This window comes from Strix aluco, chromosome 15, assembly GCF_031877795.1.
Source record: "Strix aluco isolate bStrAlu1 chromosome 15, bStrAlu1.hap1, whole genome shotgun sequence".
In the NCBI taxonomy this organism is placed as follows: Eukaryota; Metazoa; Chordata; class Aves; order Strigiformes; family Strigidae; genus Strix; species Strix aluco.
The window spans coordinates 18,140,810-18,167,878 of NC_133945.1; the positions used below are offsets into that span (position 1 = coordinate 18,140,810).

The 27,069-nt window shown below is 41.2% G+C and overlaps 1 protein-coding gene across 2 annotated transcripts; it reads left to right on the plus strand.

Moving 5' to 3' along the window:
- The first annotated feature begins 287 nt into the window (after positions 1-287).
- Positions 288-17,318, plus strand: LOC141930324 (transmembrane protein 114-like). 2 transcript variants are annotated; one of them, XM_074841009.1, is made up of 7 exons: positions 288-471; positions 1,580-1,660; positions 10,816-10,953; positions 13,609-13,689; positions 13,765-13,848; positions 16,301-16,350; positions 17,288-17,318. In XM_074841009.1, exons 1-5 carry the CDS (start codon positions 288-290, stop codon positions 13,839-13,841), a joined length of 561 nt encoding a protein of 186 aa, XP_074697110.1. In that variant the 3' UTR covers positions 13,842-13,848; positions 16,301-16,350; positions 17,288-17,318. The 2 variants fall into 2 exon arrangements, with proteins under 2 accessions (XP_074697110.1, XP_074697109.1); XM_074841008.1 differs by lacking the exons at positions 16,301-16,350; positions 17,288-17,318 and having other exon boundaries at positions 13,609-14,105.
- The last annotated feature ends 9,751 nt before the right edge of the window (positions 17,319-27,069 follow it).

The window sequence follows — 27,069 nt, forward strand, 5'->3', positions numbered from 1 at the left end:
GAAAGCGAACCGGGCGGGAAAGCGAACCGGGCGGGAAAGCGAACCGGCGGCACCGCGGGGCCAGGGTGTGGCGGCGGGACCCCCGCCCCGCCCGGCGGCAGGCGAGGAGCGGAGGGAGGCAGACAGCGCTGCCCGCCGGGCGGGGCGGGGCTCGAGGCGGGCAACCTGCGGCGGGCGCCGCTGGCCCGGCCCGGCCCGGCGAGGCGAGGCGCGGCGGCAGCGTCGCGCGGCCGCTGTGGAGACGCCGCGGGCGCGACCGCTGGGTCTGCGTGAGGCGGGGCGGCGGGATGAGGGTTAACCTGGGCGCCCTCTCCCTCGTCGTGGCCCTGGTGGGAGTTTCGAGCTTCGTCTTCCTCGTGGTGGCCATCGCCACAGACTTCTGGTACATCATCGATGCCTCCAAGCTGGAGACGTCCCGCAACGGCACGGACGCGCTCAGCTCGCACTCGGGGCTGTGGCGGACCTGCCGCGGTGAGTGTCCCGCCGGGCAGCGCTGCCCCTGCCCGCCCCACGCGTGACCGCCCGCGGCGGGGGGCGGCGGCTCCGGGCCGGGACCGGGCGGGGGCGGCGGGGGCAGCGCCGGCGGGGGGCGGCCGCTGCGGGGCGGGAGCGGGGGCCCGGGGCCGGCGGGCGCGGCGGCGCCTTGTCCTGGCTCTGCGCCTTGGGAAGAGCCGCCCGCGGCCCTGCCGGTGCGGGCCGGCCATTGGCGGGGCTTGCCAGAGGGGACGGACAGCGAATCTTCCGCTGCTGTAACCCAATTTTTGCATTAACTTTTAACGCAAAATAATTTAATAAACGTTAACTATTTAGAAGGAAAGAGATGTCTTTTCATTTGACTCAGGAGGAATTAAGGGGCGAAAGTTCTGGGCTAAAGCCGTCCAAATGATAGATAATAATATAAAGAATGTAACTATAAATAACATTAAACTATATATAGTTTATATATGTACGTAATATTACTACAAATGATATCAATAGAAATATTATTATTATTTGAAATGTATATCTTCTATAAATAATACAAATAAAATTAACTCAATCCCATACTAACTACAGGTAAGTGACTAAAGACTCACCAAGTTCACCCAGTAGTTGTATTGCATTTGGTCTTGCTTGGTATTTCACAGTTCTGGATTTTAATGAAAGATCCATAAATCCTCTGTGGATATAATAGGATTTTCCCCATTTAGTTTAATTTGTGTGCCAGACATATTACTTTTGGTTTTGATTCCACCATTAAAAATAAGGAGTCAGTATTGTTCATCACAGGCAAGAAAGGATGTTGTTTGCAGGGGAGAAAGGAGCAGGTTAGAGGAATTCTCCCCTTTGCTGTACCCTGAGCCCCGCTGAAATAAGCAGCTGTTTCCCTCTTGACTTCAGTGGACAGAACCATGGGAGCAGAACTTGGCCAACGCTGGGTACTGAAAATCCCCTCCTTTCCTTCCCTACCTAGGAATGACTGTTTTAAAAGCAGATAACATTATATGAATTATATGTACACGCACACAAAAAAGAGCATATATTGTAATAAGATACTATAGTGTATTTTTTTCTATTTGTTTTTTCCCTTCTCTGTTAGTGAGGAGCGAATGTTACCCTTTGATAAACCCCTTCTGGCATGAGAATGCAAACATCACCGATTCACACAGACAGCTTTTGTGTGAGTAACTTTTCTATTATTTCTGTACTTCCATCCACCCTTCCCTCCCTCCTTGGCCACTTCCAAGGTCCCATTTCTGATTCAGAAGGGGAGCTCTGAGTGTTTTGACTCTGCTTCTGTGCAATATTTGTCACTGCATGTGGTCTTTAATTGGGATTACTGTTGAAATAACCATCTATTTGATGTCAAGTTCCGCTAATTTCTTCCACAGGAGCAAGATGTTTCTGCCTGGAATGGCTCAGGAAGTTACACAGTTGTTAAAAATAAAAGGCAAAAATGTTCAAAATCCCCTCGAAAGAGTTTGATCACTGAAAATGCTAGGCACACATTTAAACTAATCTTAAACTAAGACACCTACTTGTCTACCCTTTCAGTGGGATTCCTTGCACTGAAAAAAACCTTAAGTATGTGGGAATTTAAGAAAATAATGACTAAAACCAGTGTTCAAAGTCTTTGAAGAACATCATGTTCAAAAAGATTAAGTTTCTAACTGTGTTGGTTGATATTTACTTCTTTTTCTTTAGATTCATTTGTCAATGTCAGAATGTTTTCAGAAGGTCCAAACCAAACATTTTCAAATACTTTTAGGCTTCTCCTAGAAGATGATTTATCTTCTTTGCATCATATTCTGCACAATGCTCCATTCATACATGCTTGTATATGAGCTTGCTTTTTAAAATTTTTTTATCTGCCTACCCCTCTTGACTCTGGCTGCTTTACCCTTGCAAGCAGAATATAGGCATTTGTCCTGTGCCTTAAAATGGTACTTTTTCCCTCAAAACCGGCCATTTCCCTGAGCAATCCTTCAGAGAGGCTTGGAGTGTCTTTAGTCTCTTGGAGCAGCATCTCATGATACAGCTGAAAGTGCAGCAAATAAGGTGAAGTAAGCCTATGAGGTGCTAGTGGTAATGTAGCTGTGTCGCAACAGTAACTGGAAAGTTAAGGTAGGAATAAGATCCCAGTGGGCTACTGAAACAGCTGTATAAACATGTTGGCAGGTTCAAGACTAACAGCACAGATTGTCTCTCTGTGCTTTCAGATTGAAAGGTGCTATTTCATTAATCTTCCTTGCTTAAGACAAAGGACCTTAGCTGCTTGATGCTGCTGAAAACTGTGAGGATCAGTGAAAATGATTGTCTGCTGGATCACTTAGCCTTTGAGGGTTCAAAGTTAATTGAACCTAACCAGACTGATCACATCTTAAGTGTGGACACCTCAACCATTTATGTTGGGGATAGTCTAAAATTTCAGAATAAAATTATTAGCATTTCAAAAGTTGTGTTCATATTTGCAAAAGATACATCTGTAATTTTTCTCAGGTGAGGAGATTTTAGATTACAGCTCTTCAATAAAGCTGAATTCTGCAAAAACAAAAGCAGAGATTATACAGAGCTCTTGGTTATAGAAATGATGTTGGCTTGGAAACAAAGGACAGCTCTTTGGTAGACATGAAGGGTTAGAAAACAGTTCATATGAGTAAAATATGAGTAAAAATTGGATTCATAACTATGTTTACAGACTCTTCAGAGCCTCAGAGAAATTTTTTCTCTCTCACTCATATCAAATACTATTTTTAGGTTCCTTCAGGTCTGCAAGACACTTGCAGATTTTATTATAAGCCAGCATAGTCTGCCTAAAAATGATGAGGTAAGAAATCAAAGATACTTTCGTTGAAAGAACCTACTAGGTTTGATTAGAATGCCTTACAGAGTGAACTTTTTTGATATTTTAGATGTCCAGCTTCAATGCAGTTTCAGTGTGGTGAGGCTACAGAACTACAGCAACAGAAGCTGAACATAGGAACTGCCATGTCGGTACTTCTTACTTCTAGGAAATACAGATATTTCTAAGTGACATCTAGGTTTGTTAAATACTGGCATATTACCTTCTACTTCAGCCTTGCACTTCTGTCTTAAATATTTTCTGACTGTTGTCACTGAATCATATTTAGACAGATCAGGGCAAACCTTCATCTTCATCTACAACACATTTTAACTAGAATTTTAGAGGACAATTCTGGGATTGTGGATTGCAGTGTGGTTACACTAATTTCTTCATGTGTTGCTATATGGGGCAAACAGGCTAATTGCACAGCTTTAATCAGTTACTTCAAAAAATAATTTTTTTCTCTGTGTGTGCCTGTGCAGGTGTCTGTGTGAGGCACATTCACATGGAATTAATCTCATTCTGTCTAGCTGTACACCCGTATTTCTCACTGTCTGATTGGCAGACTGAATTTCAGGAGCTCTGGCAACATCAAACATATTTCTTGCCAATTTTTCCTAAAAAGATTTAGAAGGGCTGCGTCCTAATCTAGGCACTTAAGTAACAGATTGGGAATCCCGTCCCCCATTCTTCAGAGTTCCCATACTCTTCCTGGCATGTCTTAACTAGACACAAGTGCCCAGAAGATGTGAGAAAGTCTATACCTGAGTGCAAAGAGCTGGGTCTTAGTGGAAACAGAAGCCTTCAGTAGAGAATGAAAAGGCTTCACATTCCCTCCCTCCGCATTTCCAATCTCTCTCCTATTCATCCCCAGCAGGTTCCTTTTAGGCTTATTGCGTACTTCAAATAAAGCTCCTGGCAAATTGAAAGAATTGGGCGTACAAATTAAAGTTCTGTGCTACCAGCAATATTACTCAGGCAATCAACCTAGGTCTTGTTAAGCCTGAGATCAGTATGATGTATTTCACATCACGGGAGTACTCTAGAGCAGTTTCTCTAATGGATTAGACACAAGCATGCCTTCTCCTGTACATTAAGCTTCCATTTCTTTTCTTACCACTCCCTCCAGCTGAACATATGGCATATTCCCTCTCTCTCCCTCAAACCCACAATGTATGAAATATTTTCCTACCACATATCACATTATGGCATGGTTATATGTTTGTTTAAAATGTCAGCCACTGCCTAAAGAAATATACCACTAGACTACCTACCACTAGCTTTTCTGAAATTTCTGCATTTAAAAAAAAGCTTTTTACTAGAGATGTACATTTTCCTCTGTCCCATACAGGATTAAAAAGAAAGAGTCACTTTTCACAATTTAGACAGTTATTAGGGTCTCTTGGTCACTAGCATTAAAGCTAGTCCTCTGAAAGTCACCTTTAAAGCTGAAATCTGTCAGCAAAGACACCCCAGAAATCTTGTCTTGCCATGCATTCTCCTGTGCCAGCTACGGGAGACAAGCAGAAAGAACAACTTTTTTTTCATGATGAGCTGAATCCATCTCTCACTAAAATGGTAAAAGAAGGATGTCACTCTGACTTCAACGGAAGCTGCATCAGGAGTTCTTGCCATTTTGCAGTAGAAGAAACATAACATTCAAAATCACATCTAAATATTGAGGGTCACATACAGACAGAGGGAAGTCAGCGCATAGAAGGAATGTCTGTGTTTAGTTGACTGAAAATTTTTCCCAAAGAGTTGCAGCTTTGTAAAATAGTTTCTTTCCAAAAAACCCTCCAAAACCCAACAAGTTACACTGGGGAAAGGTTACTCTTGGGCATTCTTGTAATATAAATATTTTTCATTTACCAAAGTCTGTATTGTTAATAATTAGTAAATACCAGTATAGATTTAGCTAAAGACAGCACCAGTGTAATTGTTTCAAAATGAACAATTTCGTAAATATTTCTTATCAAAATCAGTTTGTACTCTGGACTTGGTTTAAGTACTTCTTGCAGGACAGATGAGCTGTCAAAAGAAGGAAGTAATGTGTTTGCTGGATACTAATGTATCCTGTCAAAACTCTTCTACCAGCTTTTCTTTTTGGAAACTCAAGTAACCTGTTCCTATGTGTCTTAAGTTACAGCTGGATGGTGACCCCTGCTTGGTAACACAAAAATTACTTCCATCTGCATTCTTCTGAACTAAATGCTATATGATTTGCTGATCCTAGAAAGCTGTGGCTAAGGTTTTTCAAAGCATGGTGAAATTTGTTAAAATGTGGAGATTTTTTTGGTCTGACTTCTCCCCCTCCTCTTATAGTTTAAAACCAAATTGCCACAAAGCTTTTTTTTTTTTTTCTTTTTTTTTTTTCCTTTTGGAATCTTAGTTTTGCACCCCAGACTGGTGCAGGATCCCATCTACACTGCAGAGCTGGGGTTAGTGTTATGAAAAACAATGTGAGAGGAACTACTGTTATTTCTTAATGGCTGCCTGGTTTGCCCCTGACACAAACCAGCTGCATAAGATACCTACAAGGTATGATTAAGCCTCTGACAATTCTGATTTTTTGTTAGTAACATGAACAGCATGGCCAGTCATTGATTTCCTGTTACAAGTCACTTTTTAGTGCTCTCCTCTATTCCCGAGCCATCCAGAAGATGTGGTTTTCACTTATATATGGCTGGAAGAAAGTATCTTTCTTGTTATAAACCCAAGACTGGAGTGTGCAGCTGCCCATGCACAACTGCTTAAATTATTCTCCCCAGAGTATTTTTATCTTTTCTTTTTAGACATCAGTGTGGCTGGAACCATGAGGCTGCAAGCAAGTTAGTGCTTCCTGCAGGGAAACAATCTTTGCAATAGGGGCAGCTACTGATACCTCTCAGTTGTTATAATGGAACAGATGCTTTGGTTTCTTCCTCAAAAAAAATTAGTTTAATAGTACTGTTAAACTAGACTGTATTTCTTTACAGCATGTGGACCCTGTAACAGTCACTAAGCAGCTGCTCTCACACTTCACCCCACTCTATGGGCCTGCTTCATTTTTACTGAGTTACATTATTATAATGTTATAATCCCAGAATGCCTTATTCTTTGGCTGCCGTTACATTTTTTCCGGAGGGTTTTACAGTTCTTCACAGTTTTTCCTTTTAGTTTTAACAGAAGGAAACAGCTGGTGCAGGAATACCTGGCAAGAGCCAGTTCAGAGGCCAAGTGAAATAAGACCCAAATGATGTATATAGAAATTCTAACTTAATTGATACAGTAGGTGTGTACCTAAACGGACCTGCTGTGTTTCTGAGCAACAGTGCAGTGCAGAGGTTCCAGTGGACATTTACTTCAGTACTTACAGTAGATATTACAATAAATGTATACAGAAATTCGAGATAACTTTAGCATCATTGCAGCTGAGACCTAATGAGTGACAACTTCTGATGAATGTTCTCATTTTCAAATTCATTGGTATTGTAGCAATAGAACGTGAACCACAGTGCATTGCTTACGTTTCTCATTCCATCCATTCCTAGTATTGAAGGTTTTAGTCAGTGCCTACCTGTACCAAGTCTAGCATCATTTTATTTCTACTACCTGCAATTTGTCTTCCAGTTTAGCTCAGAGACTTGTTGCATGAGAAGAGCACAAAGCCAAAACATGTAACACAAAGTCCAGAGCTCAACTGTTTATCCTGGGGTACCCTAATCCTGTGAGCTCTCCTCCACCATCATCTTTTCTCTACTGAACAGGAGGGAATCCAGGCCTTCATGTCCCTGGGGTTCAAGCCCAGAAATCTCACATTTAGCCAAGGACAGCAGTTCTTTTCTGTTGCTCGTTGTTTCCCTAAGTTGTTTCCTTCCTTCCTTGCAAGAGGGTCAGTCTTTCTGAGTGCAGTTTGTTCTTGGCTTTGCCAAGTAGCCTTCCAGAGCGGCCCCACTGGTTTTAGTGACTGCCAGCATTCTGTTTCAGCTAGAGGCTTTTGTCTTTCTAACTGGCTATTTAGTTACTGCTGGGGAAGATAAACAGATCCTTAATTAAGCTCTTCTGAGCTGCTGCCATTTGGAGTATTTCTGATGAGGTGACTATTACAGATTTCTAGAGACTATTTGCTATAATAAGCTGTGCAAATGAATCCAAAGTTAGTTTGAAATAATTAAGCTCCAGCATGTTAACAGGAAATGTCTAACAAGACTGTTAGACCTGCAGTTGGTTACTTTTGAAACCATTCAGTTTTTCTAGTTCATTTCACGGATTTGTGTTACAAACAACTCATCAACAACTGTGTTGGGTGGTAGCGTAGAAATGTCTGCCAGATTCACAGATCTGGACACACAGTGCAGATGTCATTCTTACAAATATTTGGTCAGTCCTCTAGTAAAACAACGTTGTCTAGCTGGTGTAAAACTTCATTAACTCAGATCAAGTAATTAAAGTATGTTTTTCTACAAAAAAAAATGGTTTTTTTTTAAATGTTCATCAGCTTGTTTCAGTATTTTCAAGATTAAACTGTTGGGTCTTTCATATTGGACTTGACAGGGAACTTGGCTGTTGAGAAGTAGGTGTGGGAAACTGAATTCTGTTTTACAGGAAGGTGCACATACCTCTTGAACAAAATGCTTAGGTTGTTGGGTTTTTTTCAATACTAGATTAATTTCATCAAAATGAAGACAGTTATAATACATAATTTATAGATATGTATTTCAACACAACCTAAAAAACACTACAGTGACTGTAATAATAATGTTTTACGTTCTTTCACAGATGATTACTGAAGACAAAAACACAGTAAGATATTTTAAGTCGTGCCCTTCTATAAACTAATTCTGTCCCTCTAATCAAGGACTATAATGGCATAATACCATAGGCCAGACGGCACGAATTCAGATTCCTGAGTGGTTTCCATGGCAGCATTTTAGAATAAGTTTCCCAGGCAGTTGCAGATTTCATAGAAGAAGGACAAATGGGTATTAGGTATTGAACTAGAACACTGGAGGTGATAAAAGTAACGTTTAACCAAATACAGTCCATTAAATATTTGATTTTTGAAAAGCTGCAGGTGATTCATGAGAAATGTGATCCCAGCTGTGTGTAGGAAAAGTAAGGCTGTCACAGTGGAATTTGTGGGTTTCGGCTGGGATATCCCTAAAACCTGTATTTTCACTGAAGGTGGCATGAAAATCAGAGTTATTCTGATATTGCATGCAACTGTCACAGTTCATTAATATAATCTATGGCACTCCCCAGGAGAATACTCTGGTATGGATTTGTTTTCCCTGTGCTTCAAAAGGTTACATTCAGAGCCTTATCTTCTTCACCTGCACTTGTCCTGGGTAAGGTTACACTCCTAGCTGCAATAGCTGAAATCCACCATGAAAAGGAAAGTCAAAGAAATAGCAGCTGTTAGTGGTACTGTCCTGACGTATAGTTTGTTAGCAGCAGCTTTGACTGGTGAATGACACCTGGAAAATCACAAAGCACAGGCCCAGTAGTGAACTTGTTTATGATTCTTCCCTCCCAGGAAAGCCAGGTCTGAGGACAGAGTTGCACCATTCTTACATTCTTACTTTTAAAATGTTAATGGCATCAGATTTTATCCCCCCTCCAAGGCCTTTTCACCTCTTACATGCAAGACCAGATCTAAGAGGACACATGGATATCAAAATGGTGGAGAATAAAAATCAGGCCTAATACCCTCAGGAAGCACAAATGGGGCAGAAGACTAGCCTGTTCCTGCTGCCTCTGTAGAATATAAGAACTAAATTGTGTGCCAAATATCTATTCTGTCACATCATGTTGCATCACATCCCTGACAACCACTTCTAACTATATAAAACTCCTGACCTAAGTTCCAAGGCTATTTCTCCTCTTGGTATTCAACTAAGATTTGCAAACAGTTTTGACATGCTGGTTTATATGCAGTAAGCTGAAGACTGATTTGACTGTTAGCATCTGAGAGTTGCTATATGTCTGGGTTTCTTAGCCAGCAATGGCAGCCATGGCTAGCTTTGCTGAAGGAAAGCCTAGGGAGTATCCTCAGGTTTAGAAGCAAGGAGAGAAAGTGCTCCCTTCAATGCAGAATGCTGAATTCCTGCTTTCTGAGCATCAGCTGATCCTGATGCAGGCATGTGTGGGACTAAATATGAGAATATAATACCAGTGTAAATAAACAGAAATGGAAGAACAATTGAGCCACCTCCCAAAACTTTGTCATTTGCCGTATTTTTCCTTGTGAGCATGTTCTGTACTACACAAAACAAATAGTTATGTCTTGAAACCACATTCCACTCAAGAAATTAACAGTGTCTGCCTGCATCCCATGCAGACTCTTCCTAACCTTCCAAGGTTCTAGAGCTGAACAGAGATATGTACATGATTGTGTCTTATCTTTATAATGATATTGAAGAGGACAAGCTGGATCCCCAGCCAGTAGCAGGTGGAATACCTCCAATTCAGTGGGCAGTTACAGTGGCTTAAAAAAATTGATCATCTGATCACACGCAAACTGATCTTTTAACTGACCCCTTTTTCTTGGGCACCAACTAATGGTGCATTGTTGTTCCTCAGTGAAATTAAATGACACTGAAGCCTAGAGCCCTTCAGAAAATGGATATTAAGTTTTCCTTTCCCAGTAACTCTGCACTTCACTCGGGTATGAAATAAATTGATACTGGAAGCTGGAATTACTTTTTTTTTGGTTATTCTAGTAAAGTTTGGGTTGAAGGTTGTGGGTAGATTGCGTGAGAGGGAACAATGACACAAAGATGGTTTATGATGGAAAAAACAGTGTGGTATGAAAAAATACATAGCAACCCTCTGTTTACCCAGCCATTAAAATGTTATAGGGATCAAGAAAGACTAATGTAAAACATTTAGCATGGAAGGAAGCAACCAGGATAGGTTAATGTACTTAGTGAAGCTGCTGTAGAAAACAATGACAGACAGAGAATCAGAGCTGGATGGGAAAATTTACCTCTAGCTGATGGTCGGCTGCAACAAAGGAAAAGGTCAACAATTTACTAGATCAGTTCAGCAGAGGACATGTGACAGAAAAGAAAACATTTAACCAAAGCATCTGCTAGATCTCACCACCCAAATAGAACAATGCCTCTCTCTGTGATCTGTACGATTCAGATAACTAGGTCTACTTTTTATTGAGGTTGTCAGTGACTGCCTGATTTGCAGTGCATCACCTGTTATCCAGCTAGGCTTAATATCTGAGAGCAGTTTAATTGCTTAAGTATATCCAGGTAGACATATCCTTCATATTTGTGGTCTCTGTTTGAAACACAGGCTGTGATCCTGTGAAGGGCTTTCTCTGTACGTTACCTTTTTCTCCGTACCATATATTTGTCCTGCCTGAAAATCCAACTCCTTGTTTGTGCAACACAGAATAAGGCTTTGATCCTGATCAGGGGCTCTGCACACTATTAGTACATCCAATGACACCATAACGAAATTTTAAAATATTAACATTCTTAATTTTTCTTCAGACATGCATGGAACATTTGTCATCCTGATGCCTCTCAGCCTGATATTGATGATTTTTGGAGGAATGACTGGATTCATCAGTATTCTTGCCAGGGCCTACCTACTGCTTCTAATGACGGGACTGCTTTTTCTTTTTGGAGGTACTATATCAAACTCCCATCTTAACTGTTTTAAATAATAAGAGATTATATCTGGGAAACATCACACTGTCTTCCAGGGGAAAAAAGCTAAGCAAGAGTTTGCTTTCAGAATAATGCTGGTGTTCATTCACTTGGTGTCTGCTCAGCTCCTGACGGGATTCTGGAATAGAAAATTGCCACTTAGAGTCAGGAAAGACAGATAATCACACACAACCATACATCCTTGTGGAGTGAGTCACACTTTGAACACAATGTATTTGCCCTGCCATTAACACAAAAGATTTAATACCTTCTCAGCACAGTGCCCAAATTCTTTACAGGCTGGGTAATGAAGTAATGGAGAAGTGACTCTGGAATTAGTAAAGCATAGGGTTCAATAGCCTTGCACAGATCTTAAAACTATTAATAAAACTGTCATTTTTTCAAAGGCATTTGCGTTGAGTTCCTGAAAAGGGTTTTGCTAAGCGTTCCTGGGTTAGCTTCACTGTTAGTTTTGAACTGGAGTGGTGTCCCCAAACTGTGGGTCACAAAAGGTAACCCCAAAGAGTTATTTTAGTTGGAGTGTAACATTTGAATTTGAAGCTAGTAAAATTCTTTTACATTTTGTTTTCTATTGTTTTTGCTGTAACCAATATCTCTGTGTTTTAGAAAGTAATTTATGAATTAAAAAGAAAAACATTCTGTCAAAGTAGGAAAGCTGGGTTTAAATCCATTTTAATTTTCTTCTCCAAATAGATTTTCAGTACTGTTTCACAACGTAACTTGAAATAAATTTTCCCCAAGAGAAAAGGGGATGCTCAGTTTTGGCCCTCATCACCTGATCATACAGTCCTGTTTCTAAGAAGAGAATGCTAAGAGATTGCTGGAAGCAAATGCTGCTGTCTCAAAGTCTTGTCTGACCTTTTTAGTCTGAAATGCTCTTACAAAGACCAACCATCCCCCATTATGCTTTTCTTCTGAAAAAAAAAAAGTTCTATTTCCTTAGAACATCAGAAAGCTGTATTCACTAAAAAGGCTCAGGCTATTCAAAAACTACTCCAAATAGTAAGTGAAAGATGAAAAGCTGTGAAGTGCAAAGCATGATTATCCTGCTGAGGAGTGGAGAACTGTGTCCTTCTAAGACACTTGGAGTTGCAAAGAGGGAAAGGAAACACAAAGACAATATTAGGAGAGGGGTGCTTGAATATGTTCTGAAGATGCAACTAGTGCTGTTTCCCAGGACAGCATGAACAGACTGCAGGGTGGCCTCTGGTGTGAGACCAGACCCTCCTCCTGCTCAGGCAATATTGTTCAGCTGTTTCAGCTATGTAACGGCCATGCACAGTTTTATAGAATATTACAGTTTGTGAAGTTTAGTATTGATTAGATAGTTCTATCTCAACAGAAAGAAATACTTTATGATGGAATTCCAGAAGCCTGGGTTTTTTTGAAAATACCAGAGCTGATGTGTTCCACATCCCAGGACATCCTATATGCTTCCCCATTCTTTTGAAATGCAGCCACATTTAAGGGGAATAATAGAACTTGGCATACCTTGTTGAAAATGTCATCAAAACAGTCATTTCCATTTCTGCTGGCAAAAGGTACAAAGTAAATATTTTCCCCACCCTTGCAGGGGACTAGAATAAGGTACAGGCATCATAGCATCGTTAAAATTTTGACTGTTGGATAACCCAATACTCTTCTGTCTTGGTGTGCCTCTACTCAAACTTGTCTTTCTAGCAAAAATGAAGCCTCATCTAGACTTACACTGTGATTTAACAGAAAGCCAGACCAAAATTTTTCTCCCTCAGAATCAGATAAGACTTGTCCTACAAGTGTTGCAGTATCTACTTTCCCTGGACTGCTGGGCCTTTCTGTCACATCTTTCCTGCCACTGATCCAGTAAAGTTATGGCTTTAGTTTAGCATACATCCTTTGAGTGACATAGATGCCAGGCCCAGGATGTAGCATGTACTTGTGCTAGATGTGTCATTCTCTAAGTTTGCTAGCTTCTGTACAGTCCTTTCATTCTGAAAACATCTGGCTTCATGTTTGAGTGCCTTTATTAATTTATTTTTAGTCTGCTCCAAGGATGTCTTTGGCTTAATTATTTGGAAGTCATGAATAGTCATGGCTCCACCACACTTGATGGGAGGTGACAGTAAAGACTAACCCATATACATTGAACACTCAAAGCTTACAATACTCAAAATTAGAAAACAGCCTAAATTCAGGTCACTGACCTGAAATGCAAGAATTCTCTGTCTCCGCAGGCTTTCTTGCATAGAGGTAGACAACTGTATGTAGCGCACAGCAGTGAGAAATTAGGATGCATTATAATACAGTATTAAAAACAGACGTGCATGCATTAGATATCTGTAAAAGACATGACTAGATTTTTATTGTAGGAGGCTTGCTGCTATATGTTTTAATTCAGTATTTAATAGTGAGAACATGTTAAACTCAGTGGACAGAAATAACCCTCCCTTTACTTCCCTCTCAGCCTTCCCCAAAACCAGCCTCAACTAGATTTCAAAGGTGAAGAGAGGCTAACCAGTAATCTGGCCTGGGTAGATAGGAAGGAGTGGCAAAGAAGCTCTAAGAGATATCCAATTAATTATTTTTAATTTCTGCAGTGGATGCTAACTAGCTGAATATGTTTTTCTTTCTCAGCTCTTGTTACACTTACTGGGATCAGTGTCTATATTGCATATTCAGCTGCTGCCTTCGAAGAAGCTCTCTGCCTCCTGAGGAGTAAGGATCTTCTGGTAGAAATTGACATCAGGTTTGGCTGGTCGCTGGCACTCGTTTGGGTCTCCTTTGTCACAGAAGTGCTCACCGGGGCTGTGTTTCTCCTGGCAGCAAGAGTTGTGGGTCTGAAGCGGCAACGTGAGCAGGTGTTGTGATCAACAGGTATCATTGCAACAACAGAACCCCGCCGAGCCTGAAAATGTGCATTGCTTGGTCCATCTGGTCAGTAGGGGTAATAAAAGTGGCAAGGCTCTGACTGAGTATTTTCTCAGCTGCCTTAAACGTTTTTCCTCACAGTTAGCTATAAAACACAAAGATGCTGATAAATCGGTAAAACATTTCAGGTGTTGTCAATAAGGAATCCCTTCTGACTTTAGAAGAAAGTACACTGTAGTGTTAGTGTTTCCAAAATAATTTCGGCTGGCAGCTCATAAGACATCTCCATTCATTGTTTAGACCAAGGCAGTTTTCTTGCTTTCTTTTCTCCTTTCTGCTGTTCCAGCAAAGTGCCTTGGAGTACCTTGCAGGCCAGTATGCACAGTCCACTTAGCTTTTGGTTTCTCCTCTGAGACTCCTGATAAGTATGCCCAGGATTCCAGTCGTGCTGGCAGCCTCCACCAGCAGCGCTGCTCCGAGATGGCTGCTTTGTGGTAGGTAGTGTGATCTTCCTGCTGCCTTTGGAGCACCATAGGGATATATGATATCTATACACCTGAATCCAGGGAAAGACTGTGAGGCGTAAATATCCTCAGTTAATATTGCATACTTAACATGGCTTTGTTGCACAAAGTGAAGTAGAAAATAAAGATCTAGAATAGGAAGAACTTCAGAGTATTTGGAGAACTTCAGTGATAATTCCCAACACTAGGGCATCTAAGTGAGGTGAATATTAATCTTTACCGTGGTGTACACTTTCGGTATAGGATCTTTCTTTCCCTCATGTCTCCCCAAAGAGTCCATCCTTTCTCCTGTACCACAATCACACTATTTCTTTGTGACAACACAGAAAAATGGGATGATTTGAGAAACCAGAGAAGCCCAGAAGCCTAATCCATGTAATCGATATGTAATGTCTAAGAAGAGACATAGCATCATGTTTTCGTTCCTAACTTTCTAAAAATGTGCTTTGGTGCTGTGTTAAAATGAAAAGATATAGGTCATAGATACTGTGAATGACTTGATGTTAGTTCTCTGCAGACAGTAGTGACTATGATGGTGAAGCTCTCAAGTGTGGTGCAATGGTGAGTGTACTGCAAGAGAAAGATACAGCCGCTTTTCCAGATGTTTTAACTAGCTACTGTAGCCAGCCCCAGTCTGTCAGATGCTCAGGCTACATACTTACCTCTTTCACGTTGTTACTAGCTGCTTTTTCAGTTCTGTAATGCAGAAGATGTATCTGATGCATTTCGCAGTTTTTACTTACCAATTTTGATGATGCTTCCTTTTCATGAAATTCGTGCAAATGCTTTGTGATAGAATATGTTTAACTTGTGCTGAAAACTGCTGAGTAAAACTGAACAGACAGGATACCTGAATTTCATCTTAGGTGCCAAGCAATCTAGTTTTTCTTTATTAGTTTTTCCTCTGGGTTTAGCAGAAAATTTGCTTCAGTGCCCACTGAAGTTAATGAAGAAATTTTCCCCTGACTGCTGTGGCTTTGAATAAAGACTTGAATGTGTTAACAGCTCTACTACATTTCTGTTAGATCATGTATTTCTGGAGGACTTCAGCATATTACAGTTCAAGACTGTGGCTCAGGAGCTGTGTCAGCAAGGCACACTGTGTCGTTGGGCAAGTCCCTTGTACTTTCTCCAGTAGTGCAAAGGGCATCATTTACCTACCTCTGTTAAATATCAGAACAATTTTATCATTGTGTCTTGTGTTAAAGATTGCACATTTACTGAGCTCAGCTCTAGTCTTAGTCCCACACTACCAATTACTTTACAAAAAATAGTGTCAGGGAGCTTCCGAGAGCTTTCAGTCTTTGGAGATAGAAGGAAATATTATTACTACCATGCTGTGAATGGAGAACTGAGGCAGAAATCTGTCCAAGGTCACATGAAACCAGAGTTTCTGAATCCCCGTCTAAGACCTTAGTTGGCAGACCTTGCTTGTTATCAGAATGAAATAAGGCTAGAAATCCTGAATAGACTGAGCACTAGAAATTCTGTGAATAGCCAGTACAATTTGGTAATTCTCATTTGCTCCCACATTGGTTTTCACATATTTTTCATGTTGCCTTATGTTGGGACTACGTAATTGAGTTATTTTCCAAGTTGAACCATACCAAATCAGCTCTATAAGAAGAGTAAGAAATAAATCCTTTGTAGCCAAAATTCCATGTGCTTAAGTGAATTATGTAAAATGTAATATTTCTATGGTTTGGTGCTGGTGAAGCTATTTATAATACAATTTGTATGATGGTACTCAGACATTACTGTAAGCTGTAACAGTAAAATATAATCTGAGTTATTTTTGAATATTTATCACAGATGTTATTTTACAGTGGTTTTGAATGTTGTAAAATTAAATAAAATGACATCTCAGAGCTGGGAATTATTTATCAAGACAGGGAAGAACTAAGATATATATTTTTATTTAACTTTTTCTGCAGATCTATTCTACAGTTTATATGATGCTTTTGAAGTGCCTGTGTCACATGTGGTAGGTATTTATAAGATACTTATGCAGCTACAATATAAAATACTCAAGTGATCAAACCTAATTAGAAAGCCAATGAATCTGTTATTGAATTAGAGCAGTTCTCATTTCAATAGCTTTCCTAAATTTCTCATTCTGTCCTCCTGCAATATCTGGCACAATGGTAATAAAGAGTATCTTCTGCTCCTGAATATTTGTATAACCCCTGAATTTCTCTGAAATTCCTTCTGAATACAAAGAAAAAAAGACGGTTTGGAATTGTCAAATAAGCCTTGAATGTTTTGAAGAATTATGCTAGAAAGAGAAAACATCCTAGAAAGGACGTTTATGTAATTTGATACAAGTGACCTTATCAGGTTCTTCCTCTTACTGAAACTAATGTTTATTTAATAGCCAGTTCTTTGCTGTATTTTCCCCAAAATGTGTTACTGAGATGAGGACGCTGACTGTTACCATTACTTTCTGGTGAATTGCAAACTCATAGGTAATTGGCCGCATTTAAAGTGAAGCAAAACAGATGTACTGAGCAGAGCAGTACTGTCTTGAGCGGGTAGTGCACAGAGCTACTGGCCAATATAGTCACTAATGTAAAGGCTTCCTCAAGGGATGGCAAAGAAGGATAGGGGAAATCAAAGGAATCCTTGAGGATATACAGAATCCTGCAGATATACAAGACATTTAGGGGAGATGCTGGTGAATATAACGTAGATATGAAACCACAAGGATTCAGTCTGGGTCTGTGCTGTTCCTGAGCTGGCTCCTGCAGGGCAGCTTGGATGTGTCTGTCTACCCGCCTCTGATGTCCGAGGGGACATTGTTGGTTCAGACACAGCTTCAGTTAAAGTAGCTCCATACGTTTGTTGATCACTGATCCAAGGCCAATAGACCTGACTGACTATGCAGACACACATGTTTCATAATATCCTTCCTCCAAATTTAGAAGGATGGCGACGGGACATGCTCTGTCCATTCCTGGTCCGTGAGCAGCAGGGGAGAGCCAGAACCTGCCCAGAAGCTTTCCACTGAGGTGAGCACAGCAAGACACGGCGTGCCTGTCCACTGAAGCCCTTAAGGAAAACTGGAACTGGCCCATGAGACAGATCCAAAAGACATAGATTTTCCCAAGCTTGATTGACACCTTGGGATCTCAAGTAATCTTGGCGTCCGATTTATCACTTGTTTGGCATTGTTTGCAAATTAAATCCAATGGTTTCAACTATTTGAAAACCAAAATCTGAAGAAATCTGAGCCTACTTCATGAATACAACTATCCTTTTCTCTGGTTCATTCTGTAAATTCCTTGCAGTGAAGCAGTTCATAGTTAGCCAAGATATATCAGTAAGAACACATGTCCCTTGGCCTCCTGACTGTCATTTTCATATTAACGGATTAAATTGCCCCAGCTCAGGACCAAAAACGTTAGAATAAATGCTCTGGCTTTGTACTAGAGAATCAAACTGTCCCCAGAATTGGTATATCCATGCTCAAGAGAGACTCCCCCTCAGTACTCCTGGTTTGTTTGCTAAGTGGGCACAATTGTTGGCCCAGCAATTGCAAGCTGACAGGAATTTAGTCAGATGTCAGAGGCCAGACAAAACTACCTCGAAGACCAGGTTCAACCCTCAGAGCTTTAGCCATTCCTGGTTTAGGTTACAGGTCTTTAACTACTGGATTGCATTCTAGTTAGGTTACAAAAAGGTTAGATCTTTTTACTTTTACTAAAACATTATAGTGCTATTTCACTGTAATAGCTTTCCCCTACGTTTTATACATCAGCTTTAACTCTAACTAGGCCCTTAAACTTTTCCCTCCCTTTTTGCCAGTCCTTTCAGCAGTCATATCACTGTCACATTCAATCTTTGGATGCGTATTAGCAGTGGCAGTATGTACTGCTGGGTCACATCCCACTTTGGCGTTTTTATGGCCAGTAATCATAATTTGGAAGCTCTGACTTGAGAGACCTTTTCTGTTTTATAATGGCTTGCACAGAAACAGTGGTCTCTACTGACATCTCATGGCTACACTAAGCAGTTGACTGTATTTGGAAAGACACCATTCATTTCCATATATACTGCTTTTTGTATGGTTTGAAGAGCAGAGGAAACAGTCACGCTCACCAGGCCCTAGCTCCTGTATTTTATAGCCCAGAGAATCTCATCTAGAAACTGCTGAATTGCAGTCAGTAACATCTCCCAGCCACTGGCCATCTTAAATGTTAAAATGTCAGGTGATGGACAATGTACTGTTAAACTTCCTTGTTTTTTAAAAAAAAATAATCACAAAACAGTCTTAAAGCTTTTTACTGCTTCTGTTCCTAGGAGATAGATGCTATAGCCATTCCACTGATGTTATGTTTCAATTAGATCAACCAGTATTGTTTTTTGTTTACATTTGTGGCATAAATGTCGATACTATCAAGCTGAAACTAATCAAATTGAATATCTGAGGATGCAAATAATAAGAAAAGAACTAAATAGCTTTATATCATGGCTTGTTTCCTCAGTATGACAGACTGTCTAAGAATTGAACAGTTGAGCGTGACAGACTTCAGGATTGGTCCAGAAAATATAAGAGGAGTTCTGAAGGAAACAGCATGCTGCATTTTTCTATGGCTCTTAATTTCTTTACCCTCTCTCAATAAAAACATTTTTTCCAAGAAAATCAGGGAGCTCTGCTCTCAGTATGAGCTGAGCAACTTCAGTGAGATGCACCAAGACATTGTTGAATTTTGAAACTATGCAACTGTCAAAGTAGAAGAGACCAACTCTAACCTCTCACATTTATTAGATTCAATCTTCCTTTCCTGGGAACTGTGGCAGCATTGTCCACTCCAGAGCTATGAATATACCTCTGTGTAGACTACTCAGACACACCTGTAAATCTTACAAGCCAAACTACTAGGGTAGAGCATCTCCTGTAAAAAAATGTTCTTAGCTGTGGTGCAGGATTGAGTTGCTAGACTTATATGTTGGATGAACACTATCTGGGGATAGTTCCTTCATTCCTGAGCTGTAGTCCCCAAACAGATGAAGAGCAGTTGGTTAACAATCTGCAAGTATGTGAAGTCAGGTATTAGAGGGAAAGGAAGAGGGATGCAATGCCATACCCCACCGTAACTAAAGTGGCACTGACTGAAATCTCTTGTTACGTGTGACCTAGTTTCTCAGCCTATTACCTAAGAAAACCCATCTCTGTGATCTTACAGGAACATTTTGGGTTCCATCACCATTGAGGACAAGGCACTAAAGTTAATACTTGTAAAACTGTCGGGAAGGAAGGGATATGAGACCGTAAGTAGGCAAGTTATCATCAGTTAATGAGTTAGTGCTTATCAGCCAAGCTGTCACAACTGAATGGATTTATATTCTCAAGTCATCTCCCACCACTCTTGAGAATCAAAATGCAGAACACCACCTCTACAGCCTGGTCCCATTCACATGATGGTTTAAGCTATTGGGTTTAGTATTTCATTTGGAGCAGACAAGAGCGATGAACAGTGAAGTATTAAAAAGTAGCATCTTAGTCCTTGTGATAGTCTGCTTATACTACTCATTTCAAAGCTAGCTGAAAGACTCCTTGGTTGGGATTGGATGGACGACAGGCAGTTCCCTGAAGAGCTTTTGGCTCATTATTTTACTGTTTTCATTTTTGCCAAGGACAAGGCAAACACTTATCATGGAAGGCTGGGATTCTCTCAGTGTAATGCTCCCTAGGTGTTGAAAGGAATTTGTCTGCCAGTAGCTGAACAGCATTTGCTAATCGCTTATGCTTCTGGACAACACATCTGGCTGCTGAAGGAGCTAACATATTTCTCCATCCAACCTGGCCTTCTCAAATATTTATAAGCTAATGTTGTATGTAATGCCTGCAGCATACAGAGAGGCTGAACTGAATTGCACTATGGAGGAGTCTCTATTTCCACAGCCTTTTGGAGTTGGCTGCATCAGCACTGTGAAAACCCTTTGGCATCATAAACCTTTTATTGCCACAGCTCCCACTTGACTAGTATTATACAGTGAAGCATTTAATTATGTAAAAAAATGCATAAAAAGAATTTTATAACTGTCAGGCAAAATCCATAGAAGGAACAAAGTTTGTAGGAGTTGCAATAACAAGTCTTTTGAGCTATCTGCCTTTCTGTTTATAAACAGGACATTACAGGCATGGCAACAGCTGTAGTCAGCAGACTTGGAAGCTGTATCTCCTTCCTGTCTGTGACAAACTTCACATATGACAGGACCTTGATTTGGTCCAGGGCACTTCTGATAAAATGGAGAAGTTCTACGTAAGTAACTGAGAAGACCAGGCCTGTTTCATTCAGTGACGAGACAGATAAGAGACGTGTTTAATACAGTGTGCAACATGGAAGTTTTAATATTTCTTTCTCAAAACTCAGGAATAATGCAGTATTTAATGAAAACAAAAGAAGAAAGAAATAGCTACAGGGTTCTTTCTCAGCCAACAGAAATCAAGACATTCACAAGCCTATCTTTTAGACTCTGACCTTCAGGATCACCTCATGCTCAGATATTAATTTATGCAAACACCCAAGTGACAGGGCTTACTACTGTGAGTTTCATTTTGCTGAATAGGTGACAATTAAAAACCCCCCATCTTTACTTGAATCATTCGGCCCCCCTGGTCATATGCATCAACAAGACACACTGGTGTCATTCTTGAGGTACTCAGCACACAGTAGCAATGAGGGTTTGAACCAGCTGTAGCTGACCTGCAGGCGTCACTGAAATAACAGGCAAGGAAGTAGAAGAAACCTCACCGGTGACCATGTCTTAAAGAGAACTGTTCTGACTTCTGTGGCTTGCCACAGATGAACCTCTAAGTGCAAACTGGTGTTGATAATCCAGCTGAATAGCAATATCTTTGCTGAATGGGCTGATTAACAAAAAAGGCACAGTACAGCGTCTTTATTGTCCTACTTCAGTGAACACTTGCTTGTCACATTAGCATCCAGAGACACGTGACTGTAACTGTATGCAGGGAGCTCTGCTGGGTTGGCTTCCTCTTGAAAGTAAGATTTGTTATTCCCCCTTGGGGGTCTCTGGCTTGCTCTTTGGGTAGCCAGGAGGCTATTACATCAGCAACATAAATGAGAAAAGAGTCCACTTCCAATACAGATATCCAATATAAAGACCATGCTCCTGCTCCCAGGCCCCTCCTGGGCACAGACCTGCCCTTCAGAGTCTGTCTTGGGCTCACTTTCCTGCTCTCCTGTTCGCCAGAAAGTCCTTGTACTCCACCTTGGCAGTAATAGCAGTGCATCAGGACCCTCTGTCACCATAACAACTGGGATATCTGATTTATAATTCAAACTGCCCTCTAACTTCAAGGGCCTCTTCCTACACACCGTCTAGAGCTCATCAATCCTTCCCTGAGCAATTCTACATTCTTTATTGGAGCTGTAACTCCCACACCCACTCTTTCTAAAGCTGCTTCTCTGCCATTTTATTTCCAAAAGCCTGATGAACCATATACTCACCAATTTGGGAAGAGGATTGAATTTGATACAGGTAAGCCCTAGTCTTTTCAAAGACCAGCTAACCCTGTGATTAACCCCATTGTCTTGGGTTTGCCTGTGGGAACAGTTGCCCCAAGGAGTTCAGAAAGTAATCCCACAGAGAGCAAACCACTCACACAGCAAATCCCTTTGTAACTCCTAATTCCGTTGGAATTTAGACATGACAAGCATTAAAACACTAAAGGCTCTTAGAAAGCAGCATGTTCCTCCAAGATGACAAATGCCTCCTCAAAATCTTACTTAGCCACTAACTTTGTGACATTGGACTAACTGATATCTGTTTCTGTACTGCACCATCTTCAGTGGCAGTGTTCCTACCCAATTGCCTCAAGTTTACCTTTTAGATGTAAAATGACTTTATAAACCTCCCCAAGCTCACTTAGAGATTGAATCATTTTCATGAGTTTTTCTTTCATTATATGCAGAGATTTCAGCCTGCACTGTCAGTTGCAACCCATACAAGCACTGCAAATATTTTCCACTAATTTGGTTAAAATGTTATTAGCCTCTAAATAGTGCTGTTACATGAGAAATAAGGATACAGTATAAATTAGTGCTTGAAATGGCTTTTGCAATACACATAATCATAAGTTGGCATTTCACCAAACTCATTTATAAACCGTTATCATGACATGGGCACCCAACTAAGTGGTAGCTGTATGAATGTAATTTTACCGTACAGAAGCAGTCCTTGTGATAACAGCATTCCTGGTTCTATATTGCTGTGCTTTGCCTGAGCAGCCACTGCACGTCACTATTGTTCCACACAGAAGAGTCAAAAGGCACTCATTTATGTGAGCAGGTAGCAAGAGTCTCTGCCTTTTCAATCAAGGGAAGAAAATGTGCTACAAACCAAGGGGTGGAGCTTACTGAAGTCAAGGGGGATTTTTTCCCCAGGACTGAAGGGAGGTCATACCTGTTTTTTGTTTTTTCATTTGCCTGTGCAAAAAGGCTTTATCCATCTTTTCTCTTTAAAGGTGTGAAAAGAGAATGGTCATTAGACAGACACAAAGATCCTGAGGGAATTGCCTGCTTTTCACAGGCCCTGCGTGAACTGTGACAAGTCACTAAACTTCTTGATGCTCAAGTTCTGCGGCAATGACACCATACCCTGACTCATGGCATTACTGTGAGGACTGAAACTAAAGATGAGATGCTCAGATATAACCGTAAGAGCAACATTATGTATACCTTCTTAGATTTGGAGCATTTCTTCCTTCCAAGCAAAGGGGAAATTTTGGAGTCACATAAGCTGACTAAGCTTCTCCTTCCGGTACTTGCCACTAAAAATACTGAAATATTCCCAGTTTCTCACATGACTTTTTTTTCAGGTTTTCAGCAACTGCCACATTGTCTGAGTGCAATGGGAAGGCTTAATTCGTTTTTCAATAAAGTTTCATATGAAACAATTCAAGAGGAATGAAGCTGCCACTGTAGACAATTCCAGTAGAGGGTAGGAAGGGACTGAAGGATAAAATAAAAAATAAAAGAAAAACATGAGAAGATGTTGAGGGAAATTAACAACAGAAGAGATATATAAATTTAACAGAAAATGCTTTAGCACATAGGGACCTTGTGGGATCTTCTGGAACACTCAACACACTAAAAGCAATAGTTCCCCATCCATGGGCTTCCGTATGGTGCTTGCAGTGCATCAGTGACAGTTGTACTTACCAGATCCTACTGTTGCAGCCCAACTTGGCTGCCGCTGGCGTATTAATTGATCACATGGCTGGCAATCCATGGATCTGGGATCATAAGGAGGAAGTGACATTTCAGCTGCAGGTGGCACTGAGGTGCCACGTAGATGTACTCAAGCTGGGTTTACTCATCTAACTCCAGTTTCAGCAACAAAGCAGAGGGACAAATTTCAGTATGGAGTAGCTGTGTTCCTGCCAGCCTTGGTGGCGCATGATGACTCCCATGCCACTGTGTTTTTCCTGATCACAGAATCACAGCATTGTCTAGGTTGGAAAAGACCTTGAAGATCATCCAGTCCAACCATCAACCCAACATTAACAGTTCCCAACTACACCATATCCCTCAGCGCTCCACCACTTCCCTGGGCAGCCCATTCCAACGCCTGACAGCCCGTTCTGTAAAGAAATGTGTCCTAATATCCAGTCTAAACCTTCCCTGGCACAACTTGAGGCCGTTATCTGTTGTCCTATCGCTTGCTACTTGGTTAAAGAGACTCATCCTCCCTTTCTGCACCCTCCTTTCAGGTAGCTGTAGAGGGCGATGAGGTCTCCACTCAGCCTCCTCTTCTCCAGACTAAACCCCCCCAGTTCCCTCAGCTGCTCCTCGTACGACATGTGCTCCAGACCCTTCATCAGATTCGTTGCCCTTCTTTGGACAGGCTCAAGTCATTCAATGTCCTTTTTGTATTTGATATTACTACCCTGATTTGTGATGATTACAGTTATTTCACAGATGCTTTTCCACATCTCCAGTCTGCGAAAGAGAATCAACCTGAGAAAAACATTCTTCTTTTCTTCTCTAGCACCCTGCTAAAAGTAGCAGGAATCAGATCCCAACTTTGTGCGGTTGAGCCCTGGCATTTCCCGCGCTGGGAATGCTCACACAGGCACAGAAATACCTGCATCTCTCTGGCTGTATGAAGAAGCTAAGCCTCTGTACACTCGACCTGAGTGCTGCTGTAGATTCTGTGTCACGGAAGGGAAGAAAATTCCAAAAAGAAATTATCCTGCAACCTCCAGTCGTGATCTTAATCCTTTGAGAGGCCTAAAATCAGGCCAGAATTCTTCATGCAGCACAAGAACAAGGAGGTTTGTTTCTGAGGTTATGAAACCAATGTTTATTTCATAAGACCCGATCCACAAACATGAGAAGAGAAGAGATCATACTGCCAGAGGGAAGGAAACCCTTTCCTGAAGCAAATGACTGGGCTGTAACACTGCATCCTACTGAGACAGGGATGATTTATAAAAGAGAAAACATACACGACTTGACGATCAAAACAGTTGCCTCAAGATTGCTGAGCTGAGTGAAGAAGTGAAGGGACACAGAAGTGAATCAAAGTGTAGAATCGAAGGCAGAGGACTGAAAATGTCTGCCCTTCTTCAGACTTTGTGGGAAAATAGCATTAGCTTTGCCTGCAATTTTGTTCTCCATTTTGTGTGTTACCCCTGTGCTGCTAAGGGATGTGTAATTTCAGATGTCTTGGTCTCTACCTCACGGTAGCATGCATTGGTCAAGATGATCCCTGCTGCTGTACTGCCCTAAGTATACTTGACCTGCAGCTGTTTTCTTTCCTACAAATAACAGATGAAAGAAATCTGACAGAAACGATGGGCCAGATTCTCCTCTTAAGCAGAAGCCTTGGCAGAGAAAGTGGGGCCTTGGGGAGTCACAGCTGCTGTGTAATAATGTCCTGGTGCCCACTGGCTTTTGAGACTAATTGACTGCAAGTTCATTCCCCAGGCAGGGCTAAGGAAGAGCTGTGCTTTGCCTTGCCCATTGGCTGAGCTAAGAATTATCGTTTAAACCAGTAATAACCTGATTTTTGTTGGACAAAAATTTTAGCAGTCTTTGCTGGTGCAGTTTTTAACAAGGCAGCTCTGAACAGATTCAAGTTCTTTGTGTGACTAAAATACTGCTGAATGGTTGGAGCCAGAGAAGCCAAGTCTGGCTCTGACCTGACACCATAAATTGTTTTTGTCTGTATAATTGCAAGATTTGCTTGTAGTTTGTTTGCTGCATGAGCCCAAATGGAAGCTTGAGGATCTATTTGCAGACTCAGTTATCTAAAGCTTTTCAGCATACATACTTGTAGGTCCAGCTTTGTATTATTTAGAGTTTTTGCTTGTTGTTTTAGGTTTAATGTGTTTGCTCTCTTGATGGCTCCGTCAATATACATTCTGCAATGAAAAAGTTAAATGTCAATATATAAAAAAAGATAGGGCCAAAAATACCCATCCAGAGTTTGGAGATGGAAGGCAAATTGCAGGTTTGTCAATAGTGTGTTTGGGAGCATTTTAAATAGTGAATCACTTGATGCTAGCTATTGTAAATATTGGTTTAAAGGTGCTATAAAATTGATGGTGTACAGTTAAACCTTCCTCCAAATCCTGATCTATTTCTGCTGCTTCACTGTCAGATCCAAAGACCGCTGAAGGTAATAGGAGTCTTTACCAAGTCGTTAACAAGCACAGTGTAGTTTCAGCAAATGCACATAATCTTGCAGTAGGAGCACAGTACATTTTCTTACAGTTTTTGTTAAATTAGGCATACTATACTCCAGAACATGCCTTTCATTTTTTTTTTTTATATGTGACAGCAGAGAAAAATGGCATAGAGTGACATTCAAAGAAGAATATCACTCTCTACTGTAGCTGCACAGCTTTTTGTGACGTAAGGTTAGACAATGAAAATAGTATTCAACTACCACCACAAATCATAGTGTGGGACATGGTGATTGAGGTCTGAATCCTGAGCAGACCTGGACTGAATATTATTTTGAGTAGCAATTGAGTGAGGTTTGCTGTTTTTGCAAGTCCTTCATTGAATGCTGGATCTGATCAGAGTAAAACATTTGAGCTGTGGTGCCAAAACAGTGAACCTGAAAAATGATTAATGTAACTTCTACCCAGTCCAACCCCCACTCTGTGAAATGTGAAGGACTTCTTTATCACATTGGCCCTAGTCTCTACAAAATCATAGAATCAAAGAATGGTTTGGGTGGAAGGACCTTAAAGATCATCTAGTCCAACCCCCCTGCCCTGGGCAGGGCCACCTTCCACTAGCCCAGGTTGCTCAAAGCCCCGTCCAACCTGGCCTTGAACCCTTCCAGGGAGGGGGCAGCCACGGCTTCTCTGGGCAACCTGTGCCAGTGTCTCACCACCCTCACAGGGAAGAATTTCTTCCCTATATCTAATCTAAATCTACCCTTTTTCAGTTTAAAACCATTACCCCTGGTCCTATCCCTACACTCGGCTGTACCACACAGCTTGGTGTCGTTGGTGAACTTGCTGAGGGTGCCTCGATCCCACTGTCCATGGCACTGACAAAGATGTTAAACAGCGCCGGTCCCAACCCCCACCCCTGAGGAATGGCACTTGTCACTGCTCTCCACTTGGACACTGAGCTGTTGACCGCAACTCTTTGAGTGCGACCATCCAGCCAGTTCCTTACCCACTGAGTGGTCCATCCATCAAATCCTTGTC

What these genes read in the sequence shown, in the direction of transcription:
- LOC141930324 (XM_074841008.1), top strand. Translation starts at nt 288, where the DNA reads ATGAGGGTTAACCTGGGCGCCCTCTCCCTCGTCGTGGCCCTGGTGGGA. An exon ending in TTCACACAGACAGCTTTTGT is followed by an intron (nt 1,661 to 10,815) that starts GTGAGTAACTTT and finishes ATTTTTCTTCAG; the next exon opens with ACATGCATGGAACATTTGTC. An exon ending in ACTGCTTTTTCTTTTTGGAG is followed by an intron (nt 10,954 to 13,608) that starts GTACTATATCAA and finishes TTTCTTTCTCAG; the next exon opens with CTCTTGTTACACTTACTGGG.